This window comes from Kogia breviceps, chromosome 19 (assembly GCF_026419965.1).
Source record: "Kogia breviceps isolate mKogBre1 chromosome 19, mKogBre1 haplotype 1, whole genome shotgun sequence".
Taxonomy (NCBI): Eukaryota; Metazoa; Chordata; class Mammalia; order Artiodactyla; family Physeteridae; genus Kogia; species Kogia breviceps.
The window spans coordinates 24063972-24091289 of NC_081328.1; the positions used below are offsets into that span (position 1 = coordinate 24063972).

The window sequence follows — 27318 nt, forward strand, 5'->3', positions numbered from 1 at the left end:
TTTGTCTGTAATAGGTCAATTAAGAACTGTCAGTCTTAGTATCTTTTTTCCTTTTTTTTTTTTTTTTTTTTGGCCAAGCCGTGCAGCATGTGGGATCTTAGTTCCCGGACCAAGGATCAAACCCACGCCCCCTGCAATGGAAGCATGGAGTCTTAACTACTGGACCTCCAGGGAAATCCCTAAGTCTTAGTTCCTTAAAGGAAAAAACAAAACAAGCAAACAAACAAAATCTCCTAAGAGTGTTCAGAATTTTTTAAAGTTGTATATGAAATGACAGTGTAACTGAGCAGAACCCTATGGGGCCTTCTTGCCAGCAACGCCAAGGTCTCGAGTCCAAAATTGTTACTGAACCAAACTTGGGTCCACTTGCCTGCCTGCAGTAAAGCCAATCTACTGACACCAGCTTGTGGTGAAGGAAAGTGCAGCATTTATTGCGGGAAACCAAGCAAGGAGTCCAGGTAGCCAGTGCTTAAAAGGCCCGAACTCCTTGCTTGGTGCCCTGCAGTAAACTGCTGCACTGTCTTTCACCACAGCCAGGAGGCAGTAAATTGGCTTTACTGTGTGTGGGCAAGTAGACCCAAGTTTGGCTCAGTAACAACAGTTTGAAAATCATTTATATGATATTCTTGGGAGTTCCCTGGTGGTCCGGTGCTTAGGACTCGGCACTTTCACTGCCAAGGGCCCAGGTTCTGTACCTGGTCAGGGAACTAAGATTCCGTAAGCTGCACAGTGCGACCCAAAATAAAAGAAAGGGAGGGAGGGAGGAAGAAGAGAGAGAGGAAGAAAGGAAGAAAAGAAAGCAAGCAAGAAAGAAAAGAAAATCATTTAATATGATATTTCTGAAACGAGAGGAATGTGGAAAAATGTCGCCATCTGTAAAAAGTACGTGGCTGCCACGGACCCAGCAGAGTTGTGGGGTTAAAACCATTATTATGGTTTTAGGAGTTATTTCTATAGGTTGTTAATGGACGAGGTACCGAGGTTCCGTGTAGAGTCCTCAAAGTCCACGAGGAGGCGGGTTCTCCTCTGAGTGTGAAGCCAGCTCTTGGTGTTGCTTCTGTAACTGCCTTTTGCCTTCGATGACTGCTCTCTTCGCCTGGAGGAGTGAGTAGAGGGAGGGAACGCCATCCGAGTGGCTTCTTCTTATGTTACTATCTCAGAATGTAGATGACTGTCTTCTGCTGGGGGGCCGTTCTCTGTATTTGTTTTTCACGTGTTCCAGGTGCACAATGCTTTTTAACCTGTGTAGTAGATGTGGTCTTTATCCTGACCTTAACTATTGTGTAAGCCGTGATTGTTTTCAATGAAATGAGGAAGAATCTGTCAGATACAGTTCGGCGTTTTTGTTTTCTGATTGGATTTACTGGTCATGAGCTTTCTCACACATTAGGTGCAGCCCCAGTGTACTGAAACAAAATTACCTCCCCTTTCTCTACTCTCCTTTCTGTCAGTCGAGTCACTCTCTCCCAACACAGCTAGGCAGACATCCCTTCTTGGCCTCTGTGGTGATTTCTTTCTCTGTACCTCAGTCCAAGCTAAGGAAATACGACATGTGTAGGACTAGGGTTTATAGGACTTTAGCACAGAGGAGGAACGAAAGAAGGCGGAGTTTGGCCAAAGCACGGTGGACAGAGACCTAAGGGTAGTGGGCAGCTATTGAAGGAGAGTGACTACATCAGCTGTGCACTTTAAGGTCACTCTAAAAGCTATGTGGCGATGATACTTACGTGGAGGGGTGAGGTGGCAAGTGTGAGGACCAGTTAGGCACCTGCTGCGTTCATCTCCCTGGGAGAAGATGGTAGCGATGACAGAGAAACACCAGATCTGAAAGATATTTAAGTGGTAAAGTTGACAGGACTTGGGGGGGTTTGATTTGTGGACGAAAATTCAATTAACTATCAAGAAGGAAAAAAAGGGAGTTTTATTTGCGCCAATCTGAGGATTATAACACGAGAAGCAGATTTTCAGAAAGCTGTTAGAAGTCGAAGACACAGTCATATACATTTTCCAGACAAAGAATTGTAGTACCTCAAAATGACATACTGATATTTCACATGAAGTTCACCAAGGAACAGGTAGTCCAGGTGAGCTTGTACGGAGTAAGCAGCAAGGTGCCACGACCCCCTATGGAGTTGAGAAAGCACTCTATTCTTTTAAGAAGTCCCATTGCTAGTGTCAGAAGAAAGAAAAAAAAAAAAGGATCTTTACGGTTGAGCGGGCACTCGCATCTTTGAGGTGCTCTGATTAATGTGTAATGCAGATGCACACTGCACTTGGGGAAGGAGGGAGGAGGCCCAAACACACACACAAAGGGAACTTTGTTTAATTTTTTCTAGTCCTGCCTTGAAATATAACATTTTATTTCATCAGGTTCACTGACGGTATATGGGCAAGAAGGGCCGTCAAGGATAATTGCCGGGTCTTGGGACTTGAACAGATGGGTGGACGGTGGTTCTGTGTGTTAACAGGGGAAATGGAGGAGGAACTGAATCAGGTAGTGCAACAGGGTGGGCAGTGATGGTAGAGTTCAGTTCAGGGCACGTTTAGGAGAGATTTCTGATCTTTAGCGGATGCATGGCAGAGGAGTTAGAACTCCCACAGCAGACCAAGAAGGAGCGGTCAGAGAGGTAGGCAGCAAACCGCATGAGGGTGCTTGATGGAAGCCCAGCGGGACACAGTGAAGTGTGTGGAGAGCAGGTGAGAGATTAAGATGCAGATGGAAAAGTATCCACTGGTGCTGTGTGGGAAACAGAAACAGAAACCGGCTAGGTAGGGGTGGATTGATCACTGGAGGGGTGTGAAGGCTTGCCAGTTGGTGGAAGGAGCTCCCAGGAGAACTCAGGTTGTGATGGAGACCATAGGGGTGGGTGTGCATTCAGCTGGGGGAAGTGGGGAAGATGGGGGGATGCATTTAGGGTTTAATTAGGATGGGAGAGCAAGTCTGAATGCAGTTGGAAAGACTGAGTGGAACAGGAGAAATTGAGTTATGGGAGGGAGCAGCTCCCCCCAGGCAGGAAGCCTTTCAGTCAGCCAGAGAAGACGGGGAGTTCAGAGGTTAGGTGGGTTCCTCCATGGAAAGTGACCACACTGGGGGCTTTTCAACTGATGGGCTTCTAGTTCTTTGCCAAGTATGAGGAAAGATCATTGCTGAGGGAGGCTGGTGAGGAGGGGTAGGAGAGTTGAGAATAAGGAAGGAATTAACTAATCACCCAAGGCAGCAGGTGAGGAAAAGGCACCTCCTGAGAGTGTGCCCGCTCCACTTTGCTGCTACTGAACTCCTGGTCTTGGAAGCACAGCCCCAGATCGCACTTCATTTCTCTTTCTTCCACTGTAGCCACGCACCATGTAGTTCCTCCATGATTTTCTCCTTCTGGCTCCGCAGTGGCCAAGCTTTCACTGTGAGCCTGAATTAGTCCTCGGTCCTCTTGCAAGGTCGGGAGCTGTGAGAGAAGCGGTATATGCTCTGGAATGGACTCCTTGGTCTGTTGTTTATTAGCTGTGGGTTCATGGGAAGTTCCTTGACCACAGTTTGTCCCTCTGTAAAGCAGGTAAGTGTAGTACTAATAGCGTCAACACAGGGGTGGCTGTAAAGGTTAAATCAGTTAAAGCAAGTATGGCAGTTGACCACTCCCTTCCGCCATTGTGAGGCAGCCCCTCCTTCAGAAGAGAAATCCCTGTCTCTTCCCAGGCTTCCCTGTAGCAGCACCATCCATTGAGTTGTTCCAGGCACAAACCAACATGTCAGCCTTTGAAACCTCCTTCCCTGACACCCCACCCCACCTCCTGCAGCAAGTCCACCAGTGAGTCAGAGTCACTGGTTGACAGTGAGTCCTGTCAACTCAACTTCCAGAACAGCCCGCGTTTCTCCTTCTTCCTTGCTGAGCCCAAATGCGAGCCACCGTGCTGTCTCCTACAGACACCGTGGCAGTGGCGTCAGAAGTGGTCTCCACAGCTTCAGACCTCCCAGTGGCTTCCCTTCACACTTAAAATCCAGCCTCCCCAGGCCTTGGCCTTGCCTAGAAAATCCGCAAATACCTGCCTGCCTGCCTGCACCTCCCCCCTCCCTCCTACCCTGTGTTCTCCAGCTGTCTTCACACAACCTTGCTCCTTTCCTTGGGTCTTTGCCTTCCATTCGCTGTTTTCTCTCCTTAAACGTAACCTCCAAAGAGAGGCCTTCCCTGAGCACCCAAATCTAAAGTAGGCACCAAGTCCCTCTCTGTTTCGACACTTAATTTTTTTTTTTTTGGTATGCGGGCCTCTCACTGCTGTGGCCTCTCCTGCTGCGGAGCACAGGCTCCGGACGCGCAGGCTCAGCGGCCATGGCTCACGGGCTTAGTCGCTCCGCGGCATGTGGGATCTTCCCGGACCAGGGCACGAACCCGTGTCTCCTGCATCGGCAGGCGGACTCTCAACCACTGCGCCACCAGGGAAGCCCATGTTTCGACACTTAAAATCCTCTGCATGCCTCATCCTCTGACCCTCTTGGGTGTTTGTTGTCAGCTCTCTCCCTCGCTAGAATGTAAGCTTTTTGTGAGTAGGGGACCTCTGTTTGCCCAGTGCCTAGAGTGTCTTTATTTTACAACATGGAAAACTGGGATGATGGTTAAGGTGACACCTACCAGCTCTGCGATTTAACAGACCTCAGGCAAGTTACCTAGCCTTTCTGTGCCTCAGTTCCCCTGTCCATAAAACTGGCATACACCTGTATTGATCTCATAGTTAAAGCACTTAAGATAGAACGATGACCGGTGCCTGTCAAGCTCACGATAAATGGTAGCTAGTATTGTCATAGCTGGCACTCAGGTATTTGTGGAGGGAAGAAATGATGTCAGATGCAGCAACCAGCTGTCTTTTAAAAGCTTTTAGATAGCTAGTGGGAAGCTGCCGCATAGCACAGGGAGATCACCTCTGTGCTTTGTGACCACCTAGAGGGGTGGGATAGGGAGGGTGGGAGAGAGGGTGATGCAAGAGATATGGGAACATATGTATATGTATAACTGATTCAGTTTGTTGTAAAGGAAAAACTAACACACTATTGTAAAACAATTATACTCCAATAAAGATGTTTAAAAAAAAAAATTCAGAAAGTGTGAACAGGTAGTACAGTCATGTGGTAAAAAACCAAAAGGTTTTGCCTTCCGGCGCTGGTTCTCAGCCCCCCAGCCCCCCAGCCCCCCTGTCCCTGCCTCAGTCACGGTGACCTCTTACCAGAGTTTGAAAGTCAAACTTGCAGGACAGCCTTGAATGAAACCGCTAAGATATTATAGATTGCTCAGTGGAACCAGCTAGGTTCTCACTAGCAAAAGCAACGGCCCACCCTTTCCTTTATAGCTTTTCAGGGGCGAGGTGGTTTTACCAGGTCTGTGGAGGGAATGCCTCCTGGGCTTTAAAGACGCAGGTTGTCATTGGCTGTCATTCAGTATTATGTTAATTAAGTGTGGCTGTTTTAAAACTTGTTAAATTACATTTCCAGTTAAAATGTTAAAATGAGTTGGTAAGTGATAACATTTGAAAGATTGTATTGGAAGAGCTCTTCCTCTTTTTTCCCAGTAGAATTAGAAACGGGGGAAACGATCTTGCCCTCAGTGTAAAGTGTGCGGCTACCACAGGCCCAGCAGTGACGGGGGCGACAGAGTCAAGACTATACTTTCAGGGATCATTTCTATAGTTTGTTACTAGAGAAGTTTCTCTGAACGTGTAGAGCACCCGAAACCAAGAGGAGGAGACGCAGTGTTCTCTTCTGAGCGTGAAGCCGGCTCTTGGCGTTGTTTTTGCAGCTGTCACTAGCCATTGATGATCGTTCTGCTCTTCCTTCGGGAGAGACAGAGGGAGAGGACACCGTCTGAGTGGTTTCGTTTGTAGTTATATTTCGTTAAAGAACAGCGAGGATGGTTTTTGCTTTTTGTAGTTTTTGTATTTTTTTGTTTGTTTCATTTTTGTATCTCGCGGTAGTTCATAGAAGGTGGTGGATTTTGTTCCTTGTGTTTGTCATCTCTCTTTTCTCCAATCATTTGTTGATTAAGGGTATTTTTCTGACTGTATTTACTTTTTAAAAGGTTTTGACGATTAGGGTTATTTCCAAGATGAAACGGTGTGATCCAAGTTAGGGGGTCAGTACACGGCCTGGAACATACTAAAGTACTGTATTAAGTGGTAGCTTTTTTTTTTTTTTTTTTTTTTCCCTAAAGAAAAGGGTAGCCCACCTTGAAGTGATGGTTTTTGTTGGAAGAGGTTGGGTGCATAACCTTTCGCATTCAGGTGGCAAGTTATTTTTTCACAGATATAGTGTACGGGAATTCCTGGTGGTTAGGACTCGGTGTTTTCACCGCCAGGGCTCCGGTCCAGCCCCTGGTCAGGGAACTAAGATCCTGAAAGCTGCACAGCGGGGCCAAAAAAGACAAAAGATGAAAATAAACTCTAAACAGACCTGCTGATGAAAAATAAAGATGATAAAGGTGATAACAGTCTAAAGTTTAAAAAAATTTCAGTAAAAATGTTCAGAATTACCACATTTTGGGAATCCCTCCGGCTCCCCCAAAGCAGCAGAACACCACAAAACTATATAGTTTTTGTTAATTTATTCATAATTTTTTTTTTCTAAATTTATCTTTGGTTGCGTTGGGTCGTCTTTGCTGTTCGCAGGTTTTCTCTAGTTGTGGCAAGCGGGGCCTACTCTTCATTGCTGTGCACGGGCTTCTCCTTGCAGTGGCTTCTCTTGTTGGGGAGCACGGGCTCTATGTGCGCGGGTTTCAGTAGTTGTAGCACATGGGCTCAGTAGTTTTGGCTCAGGGGCTCTAGAGCGCAGCCTCAATAGTTGTGATGCACAGGCTTAGCTAATCTCTGGCATGTGGGATTGTCCTGGGCCAGGGCTCGAACCTGTGTCCCCTGCATTGGCAGGTGGATTCTTAACCACCAGCAGGGAACCCTTCTTCATGTTATTCTTTTTTTTAAAAAAGAAGATGTTGGGGGTAGGAGTTTATTAATTAATTAATTAATTATTGCTGTGTTGGGTCTTTGTTTCTGTGCTAGGGCTTCCTCTAGTTGTGGCAAGCGGGAGCAACTCTTCGTTGTGGTGCGCAGGCCTCTCACTATTGCGGCCTCTCTTGTTGCGGAGCACAGGCTCCAGACGTGCAGGCTCAGTAGTTGTGGCTCACAGGCCCATTTGCTCCGCAGCATGTTGGATCCTCCCAGACCAGGGCTCGAACCTGTGTCCCCTGCATTAGCAGGCAGATTCTCAACCACTGCGTCACCAGGAAAGCCCCCTTCATGTTATTCTTAAAGGTGATTTTGTCAGTCTATGGCAATTGAGTCTTTTTTTTTTTTTTCCCCCTTCAATGGGTGTTAAAGTAGTTAGTATCCTCCATCTGCCTTTTTGAATGAAGGGTTTCTCTGCTGTTGCCACTTTTCCTGGGTAAATTAGCCTGGAATATACTGCAGGGAAATAGATACATGTCTGGTCCTTGATACTCGGTTGGTTGACAAACAGATCTTGTAGTGAGCTATAGGAGAGGAAGGTTTACAAGGGAAATGGATTTAAAGTAGCTTTAAACATAATTGTGATATATCCTTAATTGTTTTAAGATGGTTTGTTCTTTTCCCCCTCAGTGCTGATATTTTCTTTTATGATGCTTGTTTAGCTAAATGCAATTTAAAATTCGCCTTGTTAGTCTAGTATGCTGATTTGTTTTTCATTTTCTTCATCTAAACATTTTTCTTTTGATTTTTGAGACTCCCTTTTAAATTTTTCCAGGCTAATAAATCAGATATTTTTCCTGACATCTACTTTAGGAATCTATTCTGGTTTTATGCTGGGTCTCTTAATATATCACACTTGTCATTGAACCGTGCACTAGAAAAATCAACAAAATCTCTTAATTTTACTGAATATTATGTGATATAGTTCTCTTTAAGTAAAAGCAGGCTTAATTTCGTGTTGGAGGTGGTAATGCCTTTGAAAACTGCCCTTATTAAACAGCATATATTCAAGGAATTCCCTGCTTGTCCAGTGGTTAGGACTCCGTGCTTTCATTGCCGAGGGCCTGGTTTTGATCCCTGGTGGGGGAACTAACATCCTGCAAGCCGTGCAGCACCGCCCAAAACAGAAGAAGGTAGGATAAACAGGGGCTTCCCTGGTGACACAGTGGTTAAGAATCCACCTGCCAATGCAGGGGACACGTGTTTGAGTCCTGGTCCAGGAAGATCCCACACGCTGCAGAGCAGCTAAGCCCGTGTGCCACAACTACTGAGCCTGCGCTCTAGAGCCCACAAACCACAACTACTGAGCCTGTGTGCCACACCTACTGAAGCCCGCACACCTAGAGCCCGTGCTCTGCAACAAGAGAAGCCACCGCAATGAGAAGCCCAGACACCTCAACAAAGAGTAGTGCACGCTCGCCACAACTAGAGAAAGCCTGCACGCAGCAACGAAGGCCCAACGCAGCCAAAAATAAAAAGTAAATAAAGAAATATAAGAAGTTATTTTAACCAGTGGAATCAAAGATATACATATATTCTAAAGTTGCTAACCTGCCTTTATGAAAGTGGTATCATACTAAACACATTCTGCAACTTGCTTTTCTCATTTTTTTTTGAAATTCACATATTTATTTCAAGAAACATGAAAAGACAACAAAATCATGAGAAATCAACCTGTGCAATATCGGCAGATATTCAGAGGCCTCTGTGCTGTTTTTTGTTGTTGTTGTTTTGTTTTGTTTTTAACGCTTAAAGAAAATAGATGATAGTTTGATACTGTAAGTTTATCTTTATTTGGTTGTTTATTCAACAAATATGGAGCAGAGAGAATTTATACAGGAGCAAAAGAACAAAGGAGCCTACAAATGGCAAGTAGTTTAGTATGTGTGTTTGTGTGTGTGTGTGTGTGTTGTGTCTGAAGGATAGGTTATGTACGAGATGTTTTAGGAAGTAAAGACAAAGGCAGCTTGGAACCAGACTATAGGATGCCATAAATCCCAGGTTAAAGAGCTTCTACTGAAACAGAGCAGGACCCTATAGACCTTGCCCCCAATGTCTTCAGCCTGCCTTTTGACTGTGGAAAAACTTTAGCCAAAGAATTAAGTTTAATGAGAGAAGTGATAAAATACAGAAGCAAAGAAAAGCAGTCAAACAGGACAAAACAATAATAGTTTAGTCATTAAGCATAGTCAAGGACCTTTAGTTCCTCCTTAAGGGCTATAGATAATATTCTGAGCCACCTCCCGTGAGCTGTCTTATAGATACTGAAGCCCCCACTAGGTGGAAGAAGTTAACTACGTGATGACCAGGCTGTAGCCATGACATAAGCTGCCACAATTCTGAGAATTTGCCGCAAAGAAATGGAAACAAGCCAACCCTGGAACTGAAGATTAACTGTACCCCAAACAATCACGATGGCACTGGTTAGACCACTGCATGACCAATTTCAAGATGACTGTCAGAGCTGACTGTGCTGGTTCTGCATGTAGCCCCCTCCCTCTGTAAAAGCTCTTGTCCACTGGTTGGGGTGGGGGAGTCGGCCTTTGGACAGGAGTCCTCCCCCGCACCCCCACCCCGTTGCCTGCATCAAAATAAAGCAAAATTTCCTGTCCACCAAGCTCACCTCTTTATTGGCTTTTGAGTGGCGAGCAGCCAGACCCCACTTGTGATTACAGTACTGTACATAGCAAGACATGGGGTGCCACTTAATTTTGCATTCCTGAAAGCACCTGTAGTACTTGCACAAAATAGATTATTTTTTAATCTTAAATTCTATTAGTGGTTACAAGAATGTTGGGATTTTAATTTTTAATATTTATAGAGTAGTTGTTACTTGCTAAACTCTGTTAGATGCTTTAAATCCATCATTTTAGCTAATACCACTCATTGATTGAACTCCCTAAAGTTGCCTGCCTGCTTATTAGATTTTGGCTTTCAATAGTACATCTTGTCTATCTCTGTTCTAATTGATACAGATCTAATTCATTTAAATTAACTGCTTAATATTTTATTATCTGTATGTACCATAATTTATTCAGCTGTGCCTCTAATGGTAGATATTAAGATTTATTTCTTTTTTTACAGTTTTGTGTCACCAGAAACAATGCTTTGATAAAATACTTTGTAATGAATCTTTACCTAATGGGTTTTTAATATTCAAAGCAGGATTTCTGGTTCAGATTTTTAATAGATACTGCCGCATTGCTTTCCAAAAGCATTGTAACAGTTCACACTGCCAACTGCATTTAGGAGTGTCTTTTCCCACCACTTCTCCAGCACTGAATATTTTCTCATTTTAAAGTTTTTTTCAAGCTTTATGGGAAGTTTAACTTTCTTCCTACTATTTCAAGCCAGGCACCATGTTGTATTGGTTTATTTAATATTCCAGAGTTAGGTGAAATATCCACCGTTTCTAACGTTCCTGGCGGAGAGAACAGCTTGTGCAAAGGAACACGATGAATATGTGGAAAACAGTACGTGGTTCATTATGGCTGAAGTGAGGGGGAGGGAATTTGGTGCAGAATAAGGCTGGAGGTGTGTGTGGGCCAGGCTGTGCTGGACCTTGTAAAGTATTTCTTTTCTGGCCTTGCCTTGTGGCATGCGGGATCCTGGTTCCCTGACCAGGGATGAAACCGGCTCCCCCTGCGGTGGAAGCGGAGTCTTAACCACTGGACCCCAGGGAAGTCCCTGTAAACTATTTAGAGAAGTTCTATCTTTAGTCCAAGAGTTGGGAAGCTACTTAAGCTTTAAGCAGGGTAATGATGTATTATCCTGCTTATTTAAAGACATTTTTTATCTACATAAATATTTATATGCTTGCTATTTTGATCACAGCATAAATGGTGCGCTTTGCAAACGTCATAGGTTTTTGGCTTCGGGTCTTTGCTTTCAGCATCCACATTGTCTTCTAAGTTTTTCTCGTGACACATCTCCCTTCCAACACCAGTCCAAAAGGAGGCGAGTCCTCAAGCTGCGGCGCACGTTGTAGTCGTCAGCGTTTTACGTAATCCTGATGCTGCGAAACGGGGCGGGGTTGGAAATAACTGGCGTGTGATTGGCTATTTAAAAACCGTATGTTAATTAAATTGACAACTTGAAATGTTTCTGAAACGCAGAGGGTTCAAAATGCTTTGTCGGGCTTCGGTAGTGGAAAGATTCTTCAGACAACATATTCCAGTGTACGTTTTAAACAGAATAGTTCTGTAAGAAAAAGTAACCATCAGTATAATATGTGTGCATTTCCTGCACCTGGGGAAAGCAGAGAAAACTGTGTTAAGACTATACTTTCAGGGATCATTTCTATAGTTCGTTACTAGAGAAGTTCCTCTGAACGTGTAGAGCACCCGAACCCACGAGGAAGAGAAAAAGTGTTCTCTCCTGAGCGTGAAGTTGGCTTTTGGTGTTGTGTTTGCAACTGCCATTAGCCGTTGATGATCGTTCTTCTCTTCGTTTCGAAGAGTAAGAGGGAGATGAACGCGGTCTGAGTGGTTTCGGTTTGATTAATGGGTATATGAGTAGACTTTAGCTGTTTCTGATTGATACGTGTGTGAGTTGCCTACTGTAAAACAACTGTGGGTTTGTTTTTGTCTGTGTTTGTATGTAGTTACTAGTTTTTTTAATGTTATGTCGGGTTAGCAGTAGTGGTTCGTGTGTTGAGTTCAGGGGTTTTTGTTTGTTTTAATAGTCGTTAGTAGGAGGAGTCGGGGTTTTTTGTTGTTGTTGTTATTGTACGTGAGGTGTAGTGTGATTTGTTCTGATGTTTTTGTTTTGGGCGCATGGGCTGGGGGAGTGGTGTTCAGGTTTGTTTGTTTTTTTTTTTTTAAGTGTTGATTGTTAGTTTCTTACAACGTGTGAGACAACTAAATAGTCGTTTGCTGGTGAAATTTAAATGGAGAACGGTTTTAATCCGATCTTCGTTTTTCCGCCTGTGGTGAAATGTTTTAGCAACGTTTTTTTCCCTATGAAGCATTTTAAGAAGGAGATTGTGGCCTACTTTTATTTGTGACTTTTTGTGTTACATTGATTACCGAAGGTTTTCATTTTTTATCTTAAAAAAAAGAAATTGCATTAGTAATATATTAAAAATTTTATGTGTGTTTGTGTTGATCCTGGTGTTTGCTTTGCAGGAGTCTCCGTCGATGCAGTAAACTCTCTGGGCCAGACAGCGCTTTTCATTGCAGCATTATTAGGCCTTACAAAATTAGTTGATGTCCTGGTGGATTATGGATCAGATCCAAATCAGTAAGTACAATAACATTTCTATCTAGAAAATATGTACTTAAAATGAATTGAGGTATTTGGAAACTAATTTGATAAGGTATTAAAAGAATCTTCACTAATTCATACCAGTGAAATACATTTGTATACTTAACGTTGGAGCATGCTTTTGTTTATTTCACCTTTTTGGTCGGGCAACTTGCAGTATCTTAGTTCCCCAACCAGGGATGGAAACTGGACCCCCAGCAGTGGAAGCACAGAGGCCTTAACCATTGGATCACCAGGAAGTTCCCAGAAACGTGCCTTTAACTGTAAATAAAGAGTTTTCTAAGCAGTTTTACTAGGCCCTATGAGATAAGTGAACCTTTCTACTCATTTAGTCATTAACAAGTCCTGTTTATGTATTTCCACCGCGCTTTATAGTTTGTATGATTTGCTTAAGCACTTTAACATACCCCACAACCAAGTTCTTCACCAATTAATATATTTGGCATCATTTTGTCAGGATGACTTTTGTAGTTGTGGTTTAAAAGAATCTGAGTCCAAATTTTAATATGGAACAGCAACATAATGTAATGAATCAACGACAAGTGAACATTTCTTCTCTTTGTGTAGGACTTTTGCTTTTTCCAGGGCCTTCCCATGCACTAGGTCACTAGAGCTTTACAACCAACTTCTCGACAGGGAACAGTAGGTATTTTTACAGTTCCCATTGGACAGAACCAGAAAACAGATTTCGAGCGTTTATATGATTCCAGCTGATTTTCACAGGAATGCCAGAATAAGCACAATCATAAGTCATAAAATAGCTTTCCCATCTTACATAAGGAGGCCGCTTAATTTTTTTCTTTTTAAGTATTGATGTTGAAAGTTTGTTGTTGTTATAAGATTGTTTGCTCAGTGGGAAAAACCTTGGAAGCTTGGAGAAGTATAAAGAAAAAAAACCAATCAGCATGAGAATTCTGAAACCCAGACATAACACAGTGAACATTTTGCTTTGTTTCCTTCCAGAATTTTTCTGGACTCACATATTTGCAAATATTTGTCTCTACTGTATCAGTGTTTAATATCAAAAGTCAGAAATAAAGGGCTATCTCACTTGATGTTTGCAGATAACAGCTTTGTAGAGAGGCCATATTGGCCCTGCAGTTCCTCAGCAAAAATGCAGCATTTTCTAGTCATCTGCATTTGCATCTGTTTTGTGGAAGTTTAGAGCTAGGTTTTTTAAAGAACAAATTACTCAAACCTTTCATATTCCAGATTAGGGGGCTGATACACAGAAAGTTTAAATGGCTGGTCCATAATGGTGCATTGTGTTAATGACAGGATTTGAGACCAGGAGCCCCAGCACCTGAAGAAGTTCCCTTTTTAGAAATCCCCATGATGCCAGGGGGAGGTGGGAAAGGACAATATCAAGAGGAAGAAGGCAGACCCTGTAGCTTTTAATTTTGTGATAGGAATGCTTTCATGTACTTTAAAAATATTTTCCATCAAGGGAAGGGAAATTTCTGGGGGGAAGTTGTATTCCTAAGTGCTCAACAGAAATGCTGTGATGGCCTCGGCTTATTGAGGTCACAGAGTCAGATGCCTGCAGGACTAAGTGGGGTCCGTGAGTACAGGCTCTGTCTAAGGAGAATCTGTTGCAGCTGGGCAGAAGAGGAAGCCGTGGAGGCCAAATCTTCCAAATTTCCAAGAGGCTGGAAATCCCAGTTTTTATTGTGAAATCCCCAAAGTGTTAAATATTGTCCATTACTTTAAATTCTTTTTTTAAACACTATGTGGACCAAATAAAACATGCCTCTGGGTTGCCAAATCAATCTGTGGGCCTCCAGTTTTCAACCTCTAGGATAAATTAATAAAACAATACACATTTTGATATCACTTGGACCTGGATTCCCTTGTAAGGGTTAGTTGGGTATAAAAAACATTATTTCTTTCTTCCTTAACATTCACAAGAAATGACAAATAATATCTTCTCTCTCCCTGCCCAGCTGTCTTACTATTTATGTGAAGAATGATTAGAGGGCTGTAAAACATAATACAAATTTATTTTTAAAGCAAGGAGGATATTACATTTCCCATAGTGCAGTGTGCTGGACTGCTCATCAGACTCAGCAATAAGGGAGAGCTCACAATGAGATATCCCAGTGGCTCCCAGATGCCTGGGTACAGGCCAGCCTCAATGGCATCAGCTGGGGAGCTTGTAACAAGTACACATTCCTGGGCTTTATGTTTGCAGGTTATGATTTAGTTTGCTGTGTAGTCTGAGAATCTGTATTTTTGACAAATATCCCAATGACTTATTAAGTAAATTATGGTAGATCTGTACATTGGAATACTATTCAGCTGTTTAAAAAGAATTGAGGTAACTTGTATGTTCTTATATGGAAAATTCTCCAACATATACTTCAAAAAAATTATTTATTTACTTATGGCCGTGTTGGGTCTTCATTGCTGCATGTGGGCTCTCTCTAGGTGCAGTGAGCAGGGGCTGTTCTTTGTTGCCGTGCGTGGGCTTCTCATTGCAGTGGCTTCTCTTGTTGCAGAGCACAGGCTGTAGGCGCGTGGGCTTCAGTAGTTGTGGCACGTGGGCTCAGTAGTTGTGGCTCGTGGGCTGTAGAGCGCAGGCTCAGTAGTTGTGGCACATGGGCCTAGTTGCTCCACGGCATGTGGGATCTTCCCGGACTAGGGCTTGAACCCGTGTCTCCTGCATTGGCAGGCGGATTCTTAACCACTGTGCCACCAGGGAATTCCCTCCAAGATATACTGTTAAATGAAAAAATGTAAATGCATAACAGTTAACATAGCACATTCTTTTTCTTTTGGCCAGACCATGCGGCTTGTGTGATCTTAGTTCCCTGACCAGGGATTGAACTCAGGCCCTCAGCAGTAAAAGTGCTGAGTCCTAACCACTGGACTGCCAGGGAATTCCTAATATAGTATATTCTTATTCCTACTTGTATATGCATAGAAAATTTCTGGAAGGATACAAAAACTTGTAACAGTAGCTGCCTCTTGGCAAGAGAACTGTGGGTCTGGAATTGGGAGACTTTCTTCTTATCTTTATTATCTTCTCCTCCTTTTTCATTTTATTTCTTCTTCTCCTTCCCTTTCTGCTTCTCCTCCCATTTGTGTTTCTTTTTTTTTTTTTTTTTTTTCTGTACGCGGGCCTCTCACTGTTGTGGCCTCTCCCGTTGCGGAGCACAGGCTCCGGACGCGCAGGCTCAGGGGCCATGGCTCACGGGCCCAGCCGCTCCGCGGCATGTGGGATCTTCCCAGACCAGGGCACGAACCCGTATCCCCTGCATCGACAGGCAGACTCTCAACCACTGCGCCACCAGGGAAGCCCTGTGTTTCTTTTTAAATTAAAGAGAGCAAGTTCTGGGACTTCCCTGCTGGTCCAGTGGTTAAGACTCCACACTCCCAACTGCACAGGGTGCGGGGGTTTGATCCCTGGTCAAGGAACTAAGATCCTGCATGCTGCTGGGTGCGGCCAAAAAAAAAGAGCAAGCAAGCTCTGTAGGTGATTCTGACGTGCAACCAGGTTAGGAAACCACAGCTACATATCACATCTTTACATCTCATGAAGGCTGTCCCTTCATGTCTCAGATAGTTTATTGGTTTTGGTTAAATTTTTCTGAGTTGCAGATCCTTGACCAGATTGCCGATGCCAAGGTTTGTGGGCCTCTACCATAGGACTTGGGAGGTAGAGACATTCTCACATGAGAGGGTCTCTGGTTAGGCTGTGCTTCACCAGCCTGACCACAGGGCGCTACAGAAGAAATTGCTTCAGGGCAGCCAGTATCAGGGGGCTGTGGGGAAAGAACACTGGATTTCGAACCAGACCCACACCTGGGTGTGAATCTTGGCTTTGCCGTTTCGTTTCCTCATCTATAAATTGAGAAATAATACTGCCTTGAAGGGTGGAGATAAACATGGAAAAGGGGGTGTATATAAAGCTTCTGTGAGGCCCCAGATAGGTGTTGTTAGGCCTCACAAATGGTGTTGTTACAGTTCTCATCACCAAAGGTTGCCTTTGTAGAAAAGGAGCCCTGTGTTCCCCAGGGAAGGGGAAGAGTGTTGCCATGGACACTCATTGTACCCCTCCCCCACCTCCAGCCGCTGCTTTGATGGGAGCACTCCTATCCATGCAGCAGCATTTTCAGGCAATCAGTGGATCCTCAGCAAACTGCTGGATGCAGGGGGTGATCTTCGACTCCACGATGAGAAGGGTCAGAACCCGCAGACCTGGGCTCTGGCAGCAGGGAAGGAACACAGCACCGCAGTAAGTATGGGCCTGCTCTGCAGGCACACCCAAGGCAGAGCACAGGGCGCAGAGGCTGGTCCTGGGGATAGCACAGGACTTGTAGTGGCCTTGCCATTGACATTGGACACACAGGCCTGGGTTGAAGCAAGTTAACCAATTGTAAACCTTGGGCAAGTCTAGTGAACTTTTCTGGTCATCCATTCAGTGGGGAGGGAGAACAACTGTAATTTCGTCTGACCCTTAACTAGCATCAGACGTCCTGAATTAAATTAAATACTCATTTAATCTTTACAACAACCCTCTCAGGTAGGTACTATTGTTGTCCCCATTTTACAGGTGGGGAAACTGAAGTGCATTGACATTAAGTAACTTGTCTGTAGTCACACGCTGGCAGGCATAAAGTGTTTTAATGAGGGCTAAATAATCTAACAAATGTAGAGGGCACATGGAGGGAAGGGGGAGATGGGCAGAGTCCCTTCCCTCTGCTTCTCCTGCTCATTAGCTATTGGGCCTTGGACAAAAGTTAAAATACTCCTCCTGCCTCAGTTTCCTCATCTGTTGAATGAAGGATTTGGAGGTGATTATTGCCAAGTGAGCTCCTTGAAAATGAAATCATCTCATTCCATATCTTTAGGAAATCACTTGGGCCCTTCCCTTTCCAGAGATTTCCCTGTGGGGGGCCCCTGTCTCCTCAGACCACTCCCCTCTGACCATTCCAGTCCCTCTGAAGGCCAGGGTGGCCATTATCCGTGTGGGCATTGACTGTCTCTGCCGTGTGTTGCAGATGGTGGAGTTCATGCAGCGCTGTGCCGCGCACATGCAGGCCATCATCCAGGGCTTCTCCTATGACCTCCTGAAGAAGATTGACTCCCCTCAGCGGCTCATCTGTGGCCTGCCCCGGTTTGGGGGCCTCATGCAGGGGTGAGTGCTGCCTCAAGCAGACGGGGATGTTCTGCATCACCCCCGCCTTCCTTGTGGGAGCCCTCGGTCCCCTCCACATCGGTCCCTTCCAGCAGCTGGCCCACCCAAAGGGGTGAGCTTGGAGGGAGAGGATATTGCCACTGAAAGCCATCGGTTGTCCCCCCGCTTCCAGGAACATCTGGGGGAAATGAGTTCTGGGCTCCAGTGGGAACCACCCCATGGTTAGCAGGGAAGGAAGGAACTTTTCAGGCCTGGGCTGCCCAGCAGAAAACACTTTCGCTGCAGAGAAGCTGGCTAGCTTTTTTTTTTTTTTTTTTTTGTCATCTCTGAACCGTGGAAAACATGTTCCTTTATTGGAACATGCATCCTGTATATCCTAAGGTTGCAAAAGACGCAAGTGCTTAATTTAAGGTTCCTTGGGCTGTTTTAAGCTGGTGTAAGACTTGCTGCCACCTGGGTGGGCAGCCTCCCCTTGTCCCCATCGCAGCTGCAGGAGGTGAGCTCCATCCAGGCTTCTCTTCACGCTCAGGAGAGTTATTGTAAGTTCCCTGGGCTTTATAGACTTAGGATTTATACGTGGAAAATTCTTTCCATTTTGATTTTCTCTGGCAACATCTTTTTCTGTGATCAGGGTGAGTAGACTTGTCACACTCTTTAACAGGCTCCCGCATCCCATTCTGTGCACACCGAGTCCTGGTTTTCCTCTCGTGACCTGGATGCTTCTCATGCAAGATGAGTGAACGATTTCCTCGAGGACCAGTTGCTCCTAACTGCTCTTCTTGCTGCCACTCTTGTCCATCTTGGTTCTTTTCTCAGCATCCAGAATCTTAAAAATGGAAATCGAATTGTGTCACTCACTGCTAAAAACTCTTTTAGGGTCTTCCTCATGGCTATCAGGTTCAACACCCAAATCCCTCATCTGGCCTTGGAGCCCCTGCTTGGTTCAGCTCTTCTATCTCTCACACCTCCTCTCCTGCCAGCGTTAGGATCTTGGCAGACCAAGTTCCTTCTAACAGGGCCAAAGCCTGGTCCCTGCTGCTGTTTTGTGACCTCAGGCCAACAGGTTTCCCCTTTCTGGCTCCATTTTTCCCATCTGTAAAATGAGAAAGTTGGACAAGGTATGCTTTATGGTTCTTTGCAACTTTGACCATCTCTATTCGTTATCTGTTGTACTAATCCCAAACTTAGTGGTTTCAAACAACAATAAATATTTGTATCTCACATAATTTTCTGTAGGTCAGGAATGGCTACACCCAACTCAGCCATTCCCATGGGAATGGCTGAGTTGGGTGGCTCTGGCTCAGGGTTTCTCATGAAGATGTGGTCAATATGCAGCTTGGGCTGCAGTCATCTGGGGCTGGAGGATCCAGTTCCAAGGTGGTTCACTTGCATGGATAGCAAATTGGTGCTGGGTGTTGGGCCTCCCCATTAGGCTGCTGGAGTGTCCTCACAACATGGCAACTGGCCTCCTCTAGAGCAAGTGCTGCAAGAGAGCTCAGGGCAGAGGTCCTGGGGGTCTAGCCTTGGAACTCACACCACTCCGTCATTTCTGCAGTAATCCCGTTAGGTTAACAGGTCCGCCCTCTCTGACCTGTGTGTGGCTACACAAGGGCATGAATACCAGGTAATGGGAATCACAGCGGCCCTCTCAGAGGCTGACTTCCACTGTCAAGTAGTAAAGACAAAACCAACGACGCATTCTGACAGCTTGGTTCAGCGTTGTTCCTCTAGATATGGGTAATTAATCCTTACTTTTCTCCTCCTCTTTTAAATATTTCTAGAAGCCCTAATGGCTCTCCTAACCGACTGCTTAAAGCTGGAGTCATTTCTGCCCAAAATATCTACAGCTTTGGCTTTGGAAAGGTAAGAGGTTGCTACCAACGCCCAATGTTTGCAGGACTAACTGGGGAATCGCCTGGCCCTGGCTCTGGCCCCAGGGCCCACAACTTTGTCCAACTCTCCCTTCCTATGGAAAGTTAAAATACTCCCTCTCCAAAGTGTTTTTTTTTCTTCTTTACTGCTCTTGCAGGACAAGTACCTCTTAGTGTTCCTGTCCTTACTGAAAAATGATGAAAACCTTGGAGAGTTCTCTTGAATGCTTTTGGGCTATATGTGGGGAGTTTTAGACAATGATCCTTTAATTCCCAGCGAAGGCCCCAGGCCCCATGTTCTTTGGGTGCCTCAAGAGGCGCCTGAGGCCTGGTGCTTCAGGCAGGCATCTGACCTCTTTCCATGAGCCTCTGGTTTCCTCTCTAGCAAAAGGGAAAAAGTATTACAACCTTGCAGTGCTTCTTGGAAGATTACAGATAATAAAAAGAATTATGTCCAGTGCATAGGGGTATTCAGCAAATTGATAAATAGCAGCTATCTTTATTTTTAGCTGGCTGGTAAAATTCTGGAGGTATTTTACTTCTTTCTCTTTTTCCCCACCATTTGAAGCTGTGCTTTGCTTTCAGTTTTATCTCACAGGGGGCACGCAGCTGGCTTATGTAGGATCTCTTCCTGTAATTGGGGAAAAGGAAGTGATTCAAGCTGATGATGAGCCCACCTTCTCTTTCTTCAGTGGCCCCTACATGGTCATGACCAAGTAAGTGGAAGCTGGCCAGTGGAGGTAAGATTTAGTCCCACAGGAAGAATGGACTTTGTGTGACTTCCTTGTGTGTAGAGGGTTTCTGCCCAAAACACAAGGACTCACTGAAAAGCAGATGTCTAGATCAGGATTTCTCAGCCAGGACACCATTGACATTTTTGTCAGCCCTTATTGTTGGGGGCTGTCCTGTGCACTGTAGGATGTTTAGGAGTGTCCCTGGTTTCTACTCACTAGATGCCAGTAGCAGCTCTGTTTGCCTCCCCGCAACCCCCTACATTTGTGATTGTGACAACCAAAATGTCTACAGACAAGGCCAAATGGCCCCTTGTTGAGAACAACCGCTCTGAAAGATTACTCATGACAGTGTTTCAACCTTTCTACTCTCTAGAGAATTAGAGGCAGCATAGGGGTGACTGTCTGGCCTCAGGTCAAAGGGTACTGAAGCCCTGCATGGCTCTCACCAGCCAAATGCAGCCGAGGCCGCAGTAATAGGATTTGGCTGTGATGAAAGTCCCTGGGATGTTCTCAGTCCCCAGAGATCTGCCTACTGCAGGGTCACAGGAGTTGTCCTGGCCAAGGTCTCTTGTCCTCCTTGAACCTGGCTGCCTCTTCCCTGCTTAGAAGTCACACCCTTCTAAAAAGGCCTCTACAGACCCGCAAGGCTCTGTATCCCCTGCAGATATGCTTCTTGTTTTCCTGCCCGTTTCACAGATTTGTTGTCATGTCCCCTCTTCTTCTGTCCACTGCTGTGGTCTTTGCCCACGTCATCACTGTCCCTCCCCCAGGCTAGCCTCCTAACTGGCCTCTCATTCTCCAGACATTCCCCATGCTGCTGGTACCCTTGTCTTTCTAAAATACAAACCTGATCAAGTCACTCCCTCCCTGAAATCCTACAGTGACTTCCTGTCACCTGCACTAAGTCCCTGAAGTGCTTTAGGCCCCCGGGGGTGGTAGGAGGGAGGACCCAGCAGTGCTGGGGTGGAGGCTTTACTGAGTCTGTATAAACACTACTCTGGTCTCTGGCTACAGAGCTCCTCACTGAAGCAGTGGCTGCTCATTCCCTTCCCCCACTCTCTCCTGCCCTCGTAGCCTGCTGTGGAACGGGAGCAGGGTCACAGTGAAGGAGCTGCATCTTCCCACCCACCCGCACTGCCGCAGGCGGCGCCTGGCTGACTTGTTAATTGCTGAGCAAGAGCACAGCAGGTGAGAGGAAAACCCAAGAGCATTTCAGACCCAAGTTCAGGGCTGTGCAGGGCTGTGCCTGAGGGTAGAGACCAGCCCCCTCAGCCTCAGCATTTCCTCGTTGTAGGTTGATTTGACTTGCCAGGGCTGCCAAGAGAGAAAAAGCAGAACTCATGAATAGCCTGCATGTGGGGATGGTGGTGGTAGGGGCTCAATTCTGTCAGCTGATCAACTCCCCGTAACACACGTCTCTGAGGTGCAGCCTTCAGGCCTGGCTGGCTCTTCTGCAGCCCCCGAGGCCCACCTTATTTTGGGCCCTGTACCCATCAGGTCAGCACCCGCAAGCCTGTCCTCATAGAGCTGGAGACCCACGTGTCTGAGGGACCATGTCTCTCCTTTGAGGACACGCTGATGGGTCTCAGTACCTTAGGTTTCCTGTGGCTCAGGGGTTAATCTTTCAAAGGGGCAGGAAATCCATCCTCGGTTTCATACCAGGGCTGCTGAGGCCTCGGAATGGGCCCTGGCTCCTCGAGTTCTCTCCTGAGGAAATCACTTGATCAACTTCTGTAAAGCCAGATCCTACCTTTTGGGGAAGTCATCCTAAAGGGGCTCAAGGAGGCTGTAAGGGCTCATAGACGCAGCATGGATTTTTTTTAAAAAAAATATTTATTTATTTATTGCTGTGTCAGGTCTTGTTGCGGCACGCGGGATCTTCCTTTGCCGTGCACGGGCTCAGTAGTTGCAGCACGTGGGCTCAGTTGCCCTGTGGCACGTGGAATCTTAGTTCCCTGACTAGGGATCAAACCCACGTCCCCTGCATTAGAAGGTGGATTCTTAAGCCCTAGACCACCAGGGAAGTCCCCACAGCATGGATTTTGATGTGCGGGTCTATGACCTTGGGCCTGACATCTCCCTGACCTTGGTTTCCTCAGCTCTAGAATGAGTGTAACTGTAGTGATACCTTTCTTGCGACTGGTTGTTAGGATCAGGTTGATGTATGTAAAGTGCCTTGCTTAGTAGCTCTTAGTGACATTGTCATTGATGACCCTAAGCCCTCAGGTTCTGATCAGTGAAAGGTCAAGGGTTCCACCAACAGAGACCCCTACTCCCACCCCATCCCGCTTTCTTGGAAGAACATTCTGTGCAAATAGTATTTGTTTGGAGTGCGTTCAGGGTGCTAAGAAGAAAGGAAAGCGCCCATCTTCCATCATGTCCTCTTCCCTCTGCCTCATCGGAAGCCTCCTTCCCTCTGCAGCAAGTTGAGACACCCTCACCTGCTACAGCTGATGGCTGTGTGCCTGTCCCAGGGCCTGCAGAAGACCCGCCTCGTGTACGAGCGCGTCGCCGTCGGCACGCTGTTTGCTGTCCTCCATGAACGGGTAAGTGGCTGTTTCCCTGGGTTTTTCCCTTGCTCCCCCCAACCCCCCGCCCCAGCTCTCCCTTCCCTTCCTCCCTCTTCCTTCTCCCCCAGCAGTAGAGTTGAGAAACCTCTTAATTCTTTACTCTGTGGGAGCTATGTAACACACCATTTAAGGCTGATAAGCACGTTGGAACTAGTGTGATTTTATTATTGTTTGTCTTCCTTTTTTATCAGACATCTAAGAGCTCAGTAGGCCCAGGAAACACACAGCCACACTTTTAGCTAACTATAATCAAACAACCTCTGGTCTTATGTCCCGGTATTTTCACTGGTGCCCTGCAGGACCTTTTTTTTTTTTTTTTTTTTTTTTTTTTGCGGTATGTGGGCCTCTCACCGTTGTGGCCTCTCCTGTTGCGGAGCACAGGCTCCGGACATGCAGGCTCAGCGGCCATGGCTCATGGGCCCAGCCGCTCCGCGGCATGTGGGATCTTCCCGGACCGGGGCACGAACCCATGTCCCCTGCATCGGCAGGAGGACTCTCAACCACTGCGCCACCAGGGAAGCCCCTGCAAGACCTTTATACGCAAGTCTTTATCAGTCCCCTCTCCCTTTTCAGACTTCCTGGTGGAGGCAGGGACATATTCCCTGACCCACAGACTCCCTGGGAAACATGCTTTGGGCTGACATGTGGCTTCAGAGAGGTCCTGAAATATTTGTTTTTCTTTCTCCATGACTTTGTTCTAAAGACCCTGGGCTGGAGTGAGAAGAGACCCTCCAGGAAGGGCTTTTCCCTGAAATGGCTCGCCATTCCTCCTGCCTGAGCACCCCCTGTTAGTGTCCTAGTTCCCTTTCCTCTCCTTGGGTGAGGGCGTTAACTTAAAATGCCACTTCTCTGGGAAGAGACTTGTTATGTTTGGGTACTCTGGTGTGAGTGAATTTCTGTCCTCCTAGGATGAACTTTCTAGGTCATCTGACTGTGGTAGGGGATGGATTGTCCTTTACGTGTCTGGGTTCTCCTGCACCACAGGCTTGGCAGGGGATGGGGAGCAGGGCAGGTGCATTGCTGGTGGTGGCAGGCCCACTCTGGAGGTGTGTACCAGGCTTTGAGGACTTTTCTCCTCATTTTTTGCAGTATCAAGCAGCTTGGCTGAGGGAAAGGAACCCAAGTTTGGAGCCAGGGGCCCTGGGTCAGTGGGATCTTAGGCCGGTCACTTAACTTCACTGAGCTTTAGGTTCCCCAGCTATAAAATGGGCACACTAAGTGGCTGTCGTGAAGATCAGTTGAAAAGACTTTGGAAACTACAAAGCATTCTACAGTGTCGGGGGCCGCAGTCCCCTTTGTTCTGGTGGTTGATCTCTTGCTTGCAGCGGGCCCAGTTCCCCGTGCTGCACATGGAGGTGATTGTGCACCTGCTACTCCAGACCTCCGACGCCCTGAGATACCTGCATTCTCGCGGCTTTATCCACCGTTCCCTCAGCTCCTACGCCATCCACATCGTCTCCACAGGGGAAGCGAGGCTGACCAACCTGGAGTACATGATGGAAAGGTGGGTGCACCTCGATCATGACGTCCAAACAGGATCTCCCTGGGGGTGCTTTGCTGTAGAGAGAGAATCTGATCTGGGCTTGACTCCTCACTGGTGGGCTGAGCTGGCTATCCAATGGAGGAAGAGGTTTCCCAATGCCTGGCCCTGTCAGCCAAGGTTAGAGGGACTTTGGGGAAGTTATTTCTGCTCAGGACATTCTCATTTTAATAAACATTTAACAGTCATTTTAATAAACATTTAGCAAGCATGAGCACACATTAGCCAGCGTGTATAAGTTTTCAAAATTTTCTGTGGCTTCACACAACCGAAGTATTTCTCACTCACATTGCACTCTGGTGTGTGTGTGTGTGTTGGGGGTGGTGGTGGTGGCATTCACTGTGTTCCACATTCCTCCCCCCTGTGGCTCCACCATCCCCCAGGCCTCAGTCCCCCCACTGTATCCTCTGCATTGCTGGTCAACGAGCAAGAGCAAGCCTGGAAGGACACACGGCGGGGTTTAGGGACTACCTGAAGTGTGTCTCGTTGCTTCCCACTTTACATTGGCCAGAGCCCAGTCACCTCTTTGCAGGGAGGCTGGGAAATGCACCACAGCTGTGCATTCTGGAAGGCGAGAGAAGGAGATGGGTGCTGGTGAGCGTTATGGTCCTGGTCCAGATGGGTGGGGATCAGTGCTGTGAGGGAAGCAGTGACAAAAAACAATGCCCTTATTCAAGGGTTGGTGGATGGGCTTCACTTCCCATTTGGCAGGAGTCAGAGTCCTCCTGAGAGTTGAGGGCTGGCCCCCATCTCCTGCCCCTAGATTCTGGGGAGCAGAGGGTCTCCCCTGTGCTTCCTTGCTGTCATCCACAGCTCTCAGCCCTAGGCCCAGGGTTGTTCCTGTGCCGCTGCGAGGCCTCAGCCACGGGCAGACCCGTGGCCTAGATCTGCTTACCTCCACTTACCCTGGTCCTCACCTACCACCAGTCACTGAGGCTTTGTTTCTGAGTCTCTCATCAGGTCTTTGCTGCTCACATGCATCATAATATACTTCTCTCACTACGTGAAAACCTCTGCCAGGGCAGGGACTTCTGTTTTATCCGCTGCCATATCTCAGATGCCTAGAATAAGCCTCCACACAGTGGGAGCTCAGCATGTTTTTTGAATGAATGAAGTGGAAAGACTCTCACTTCCTTGACCGCATGAGCCCTTGGTCTCTCTGCCTGGAGAGGGGAGCAGGGCCCAGATTGTGCTTGACCTCATGGACCTTGGCAAAGAGTTTGAATTTAACCCTAAGGACACAGGGATGCTGTGAACGTTTTTCTGAGCAGAATGGTGTCATGGCTGAAATTTACAGGTTAAGCAGACCCCCTCACTCTTGCCATGTGGAAAAGGGGCTGTGATGGGACGAGAGAGGAGCAGGGGAGCAGTTAGGGTGTGACTGGAGCAGTTTTCCATGTGGGAACCGGTGGAGGCCAAACAGCTATCGCCAGTTGAGCGGCTCAGTCTCAGATCTGGTCTATTCTCAATCCCAGTGGCTCCCGTGGCCTAGAAGACTAAGTCCTGGCACTCTGCAGGGTGAGAAGCCTTCCAAGGTCGGGCTTTGCCTACAGTGCCGTGCTCATCACTTCCCACTCTGCCTGGCCATCTGAAGACACTTTCAGTCCACGCCATTTCCCGGCTCTGCTCCTTGCCTCCGGAGTACCTGGCACTCCCTTTTATCCTTTTAAACTCACTTCTGACACAGTCTCCCCCCACACCCTGTGAAGCCTACACTGAAGCCCTGCCCCCACCTCACTGAGCATATTTCACTCCCCTGCAGCCGAGTGTGTCTGCCCCCCCAGATGGCGAGCTCCGAGAGGGCAGGGACCATGAGTTGTTCATCTTTAGCACCCACCTCAGGCCTGCCACACACTAAGTGCTCTGGAAGCATTTGAAGTGAATGGATGAGTCCAGCTGAAGGGAAACCTTGAAATGATTCAGAACAGGTTTCACCACTTTGGCTATGTGTTCAAGGGCAGTAGAAGCTAAGGGATTTGGACATTTTTGCTGTTGATACCAGGCTTTTCAAGAAGGCTGACAGAACCCAAGCAGTTTGCCAGTGATGCGGCGCCATCTGTTGTTGAAATGGAGGTATAACAGTTTCTTTGACCTGAGCTCTCCAGTAGAAATGTGAATCCTAGAGTGAAATGGAGCTTTGGAGATGGCCAGGCGCAACGCTGTCCTTTTATAGAAGAGGAAACTGGGGCCCAGAGAGGTGAAGAGGTGGTCTGAGGTTACCCAGCTGTGGCTAGAGTCAGGTGGTAGAGGACGTTTCCTGGCTTATAGGGGCAGGATGGATTGGAGGTTGAAGGTAGAAAAACCAGCCAGGAGGCCACAGGGCAGGGCCTGGTGGTGACCAAGGAACCAAAATAGAAGGGAAAGATGTGAGATCACTGAGAAGCTGGGGTCCACAGACTGGTCAAGTGAGGGGCTGTGAAGTAAATGGGTAGGAAAGTGTGAGTTCTTTTGGGCTTGTTGACCTCAGAATGGAACTTTGGGCAGAAATGTCCATCAGCAACATTTGACAGCTCATAATGTGAGTTGATTACCCAAGAATACAAAACAGCTTTCAGTTCTACATTTATTTTTGGTAGCACTCTATTCAGGCCGGTCCAGTTGTTGAATGTCATTGTTAAGGGTAGCACTCCATCTCTTGGTGTAAAAATGATACAGCAGTTTCTCCTATTCTTCAACTCCTCAATGGAATCTTTAGAGCTGGAATTGACCTTGCAAGTGGTATCACATAGCCATAGCCAAATGTAATATTAATGATGTCAAAGCTGAAGCCCAGAAAAATAACTACCATGGAATGACAGCCAGAAAAGAAGCTCCCTTCCTATAACCCACTAGCGTTAACAGAGATGGAAGAGGGATCAGAAGAGTGGAAGTAAAAGAGAAAGGATATAAATCCTGATTGTACATAACTTGTCCCTTGCCTTAGGCAGCCTGAGAGGCCCAAGAAGGTCCAGTAATTGTCTCCTTTGGACAGTCAGCCTACAAGGTGAAGAGCCAAGAATGCTAGGTCCTCAGAATATATCTCTGACAATAAAACACGCCATTGCCTTTCCTGTGATACTAATATAATATTTGCATGTGTATCCGTGCTGTTCACATGACACCTAGGCCACACTTGCCTATTGAGCAATACAACTAAAGAGTCTAAATGTACCATCTTTAAAAAAAAAGACAGAAAACAAAACAAACATACAGTCTTGTATAGCTTCATGGCTTCCTGAACTCA

The 27318-nt window shown here is 46.5% G+C and overlaps 1 protein-coding gene and 4 non-coding genes across 14 annotated transcripts in view; 4 read left to right on the plus strand and 1 right to left on the minus strand.

Moving 5' to 3' along the window:
- TEX14 (testis expressed 14, intercellular bridge forming factor) overlaps positions 1-27318 on the plus strand; it is a 168860-nt gene that overhangs the window by 100169 nt on the left and 41373 nt on the right. For 7 of the 10 annotated variants that reach the window (XR_010838188.1, XR_010838189.1, XM_067021230.1 and 4 more), the window contains exons 3-10: positions 12102-12216; positions 16312-16477; positions 17244-17380; positions 19162-19243; positions 19837-19967; positions 21060-21173; positions 22408-22531; positions 23881-24059. Coding sequence is in view for 8 of the 10 variants with exons in the window: in XM_067021230.1 (XP_066877331.1) it covers positions 12102-12216; positions 16312-16477; positions 17244-17380; positions 19162-19243; positions 19837-19967; positions 21060-21173; positions 22408-22531; positions 23881-24059 (1048 nt within the window). In the remaining 2 variants the exon portion in view is untranslated. Of the gene's footprint in view, positions 1-6383; positions 6456-11309; positions 11434-12101; positions 12217-16311; positions 16478-17243; positions 17381-19161; positions 19244-19836; positions 19968-21059; positions 21174-22407; positions 22532-23880; positions 24060-27318 lie in introns of those variants that run through there. The other 3 variants (XM_067021227.1, XM_059047681.2, XM_067021229.1) reach the window with 3 other exon arrangements.
- On the plus strand, positions 929-1137 carry LOC131747184 (small nucleolar RNA U3). The gene has a single exon (XR_009332814.1). It is a non-coding gene; the product is annotated as a small nucleolar RNA U3 (small nucleolar RNA).
- LOC131747182 (small nucleolar RNA U3) lies at positions 5638-5851 on the plus strand. Its single transcript, XR_009332812.1, has one exon. It is a non-coding gene; the product is annotated as a small nucleolar RNA U3 (small nucleolar RNA).
- On the plus strand, positions 11250-11464 carry LOC131747183 (small nucleolar RNA U3). The gene has a single exon (XR_009332813.1). It is a non-coding gene; the product is annotated as a small nucleolar RNA U3 (small nucleolar RNA).
- On the minus strand, positions 15047-15119 carry TRNAK-UUU (transfer RNA lysine (anticodon UUU)). The gene has a single exon. It is a non-coding gene; the product is annotated as a tRNA-Lys (tRNA).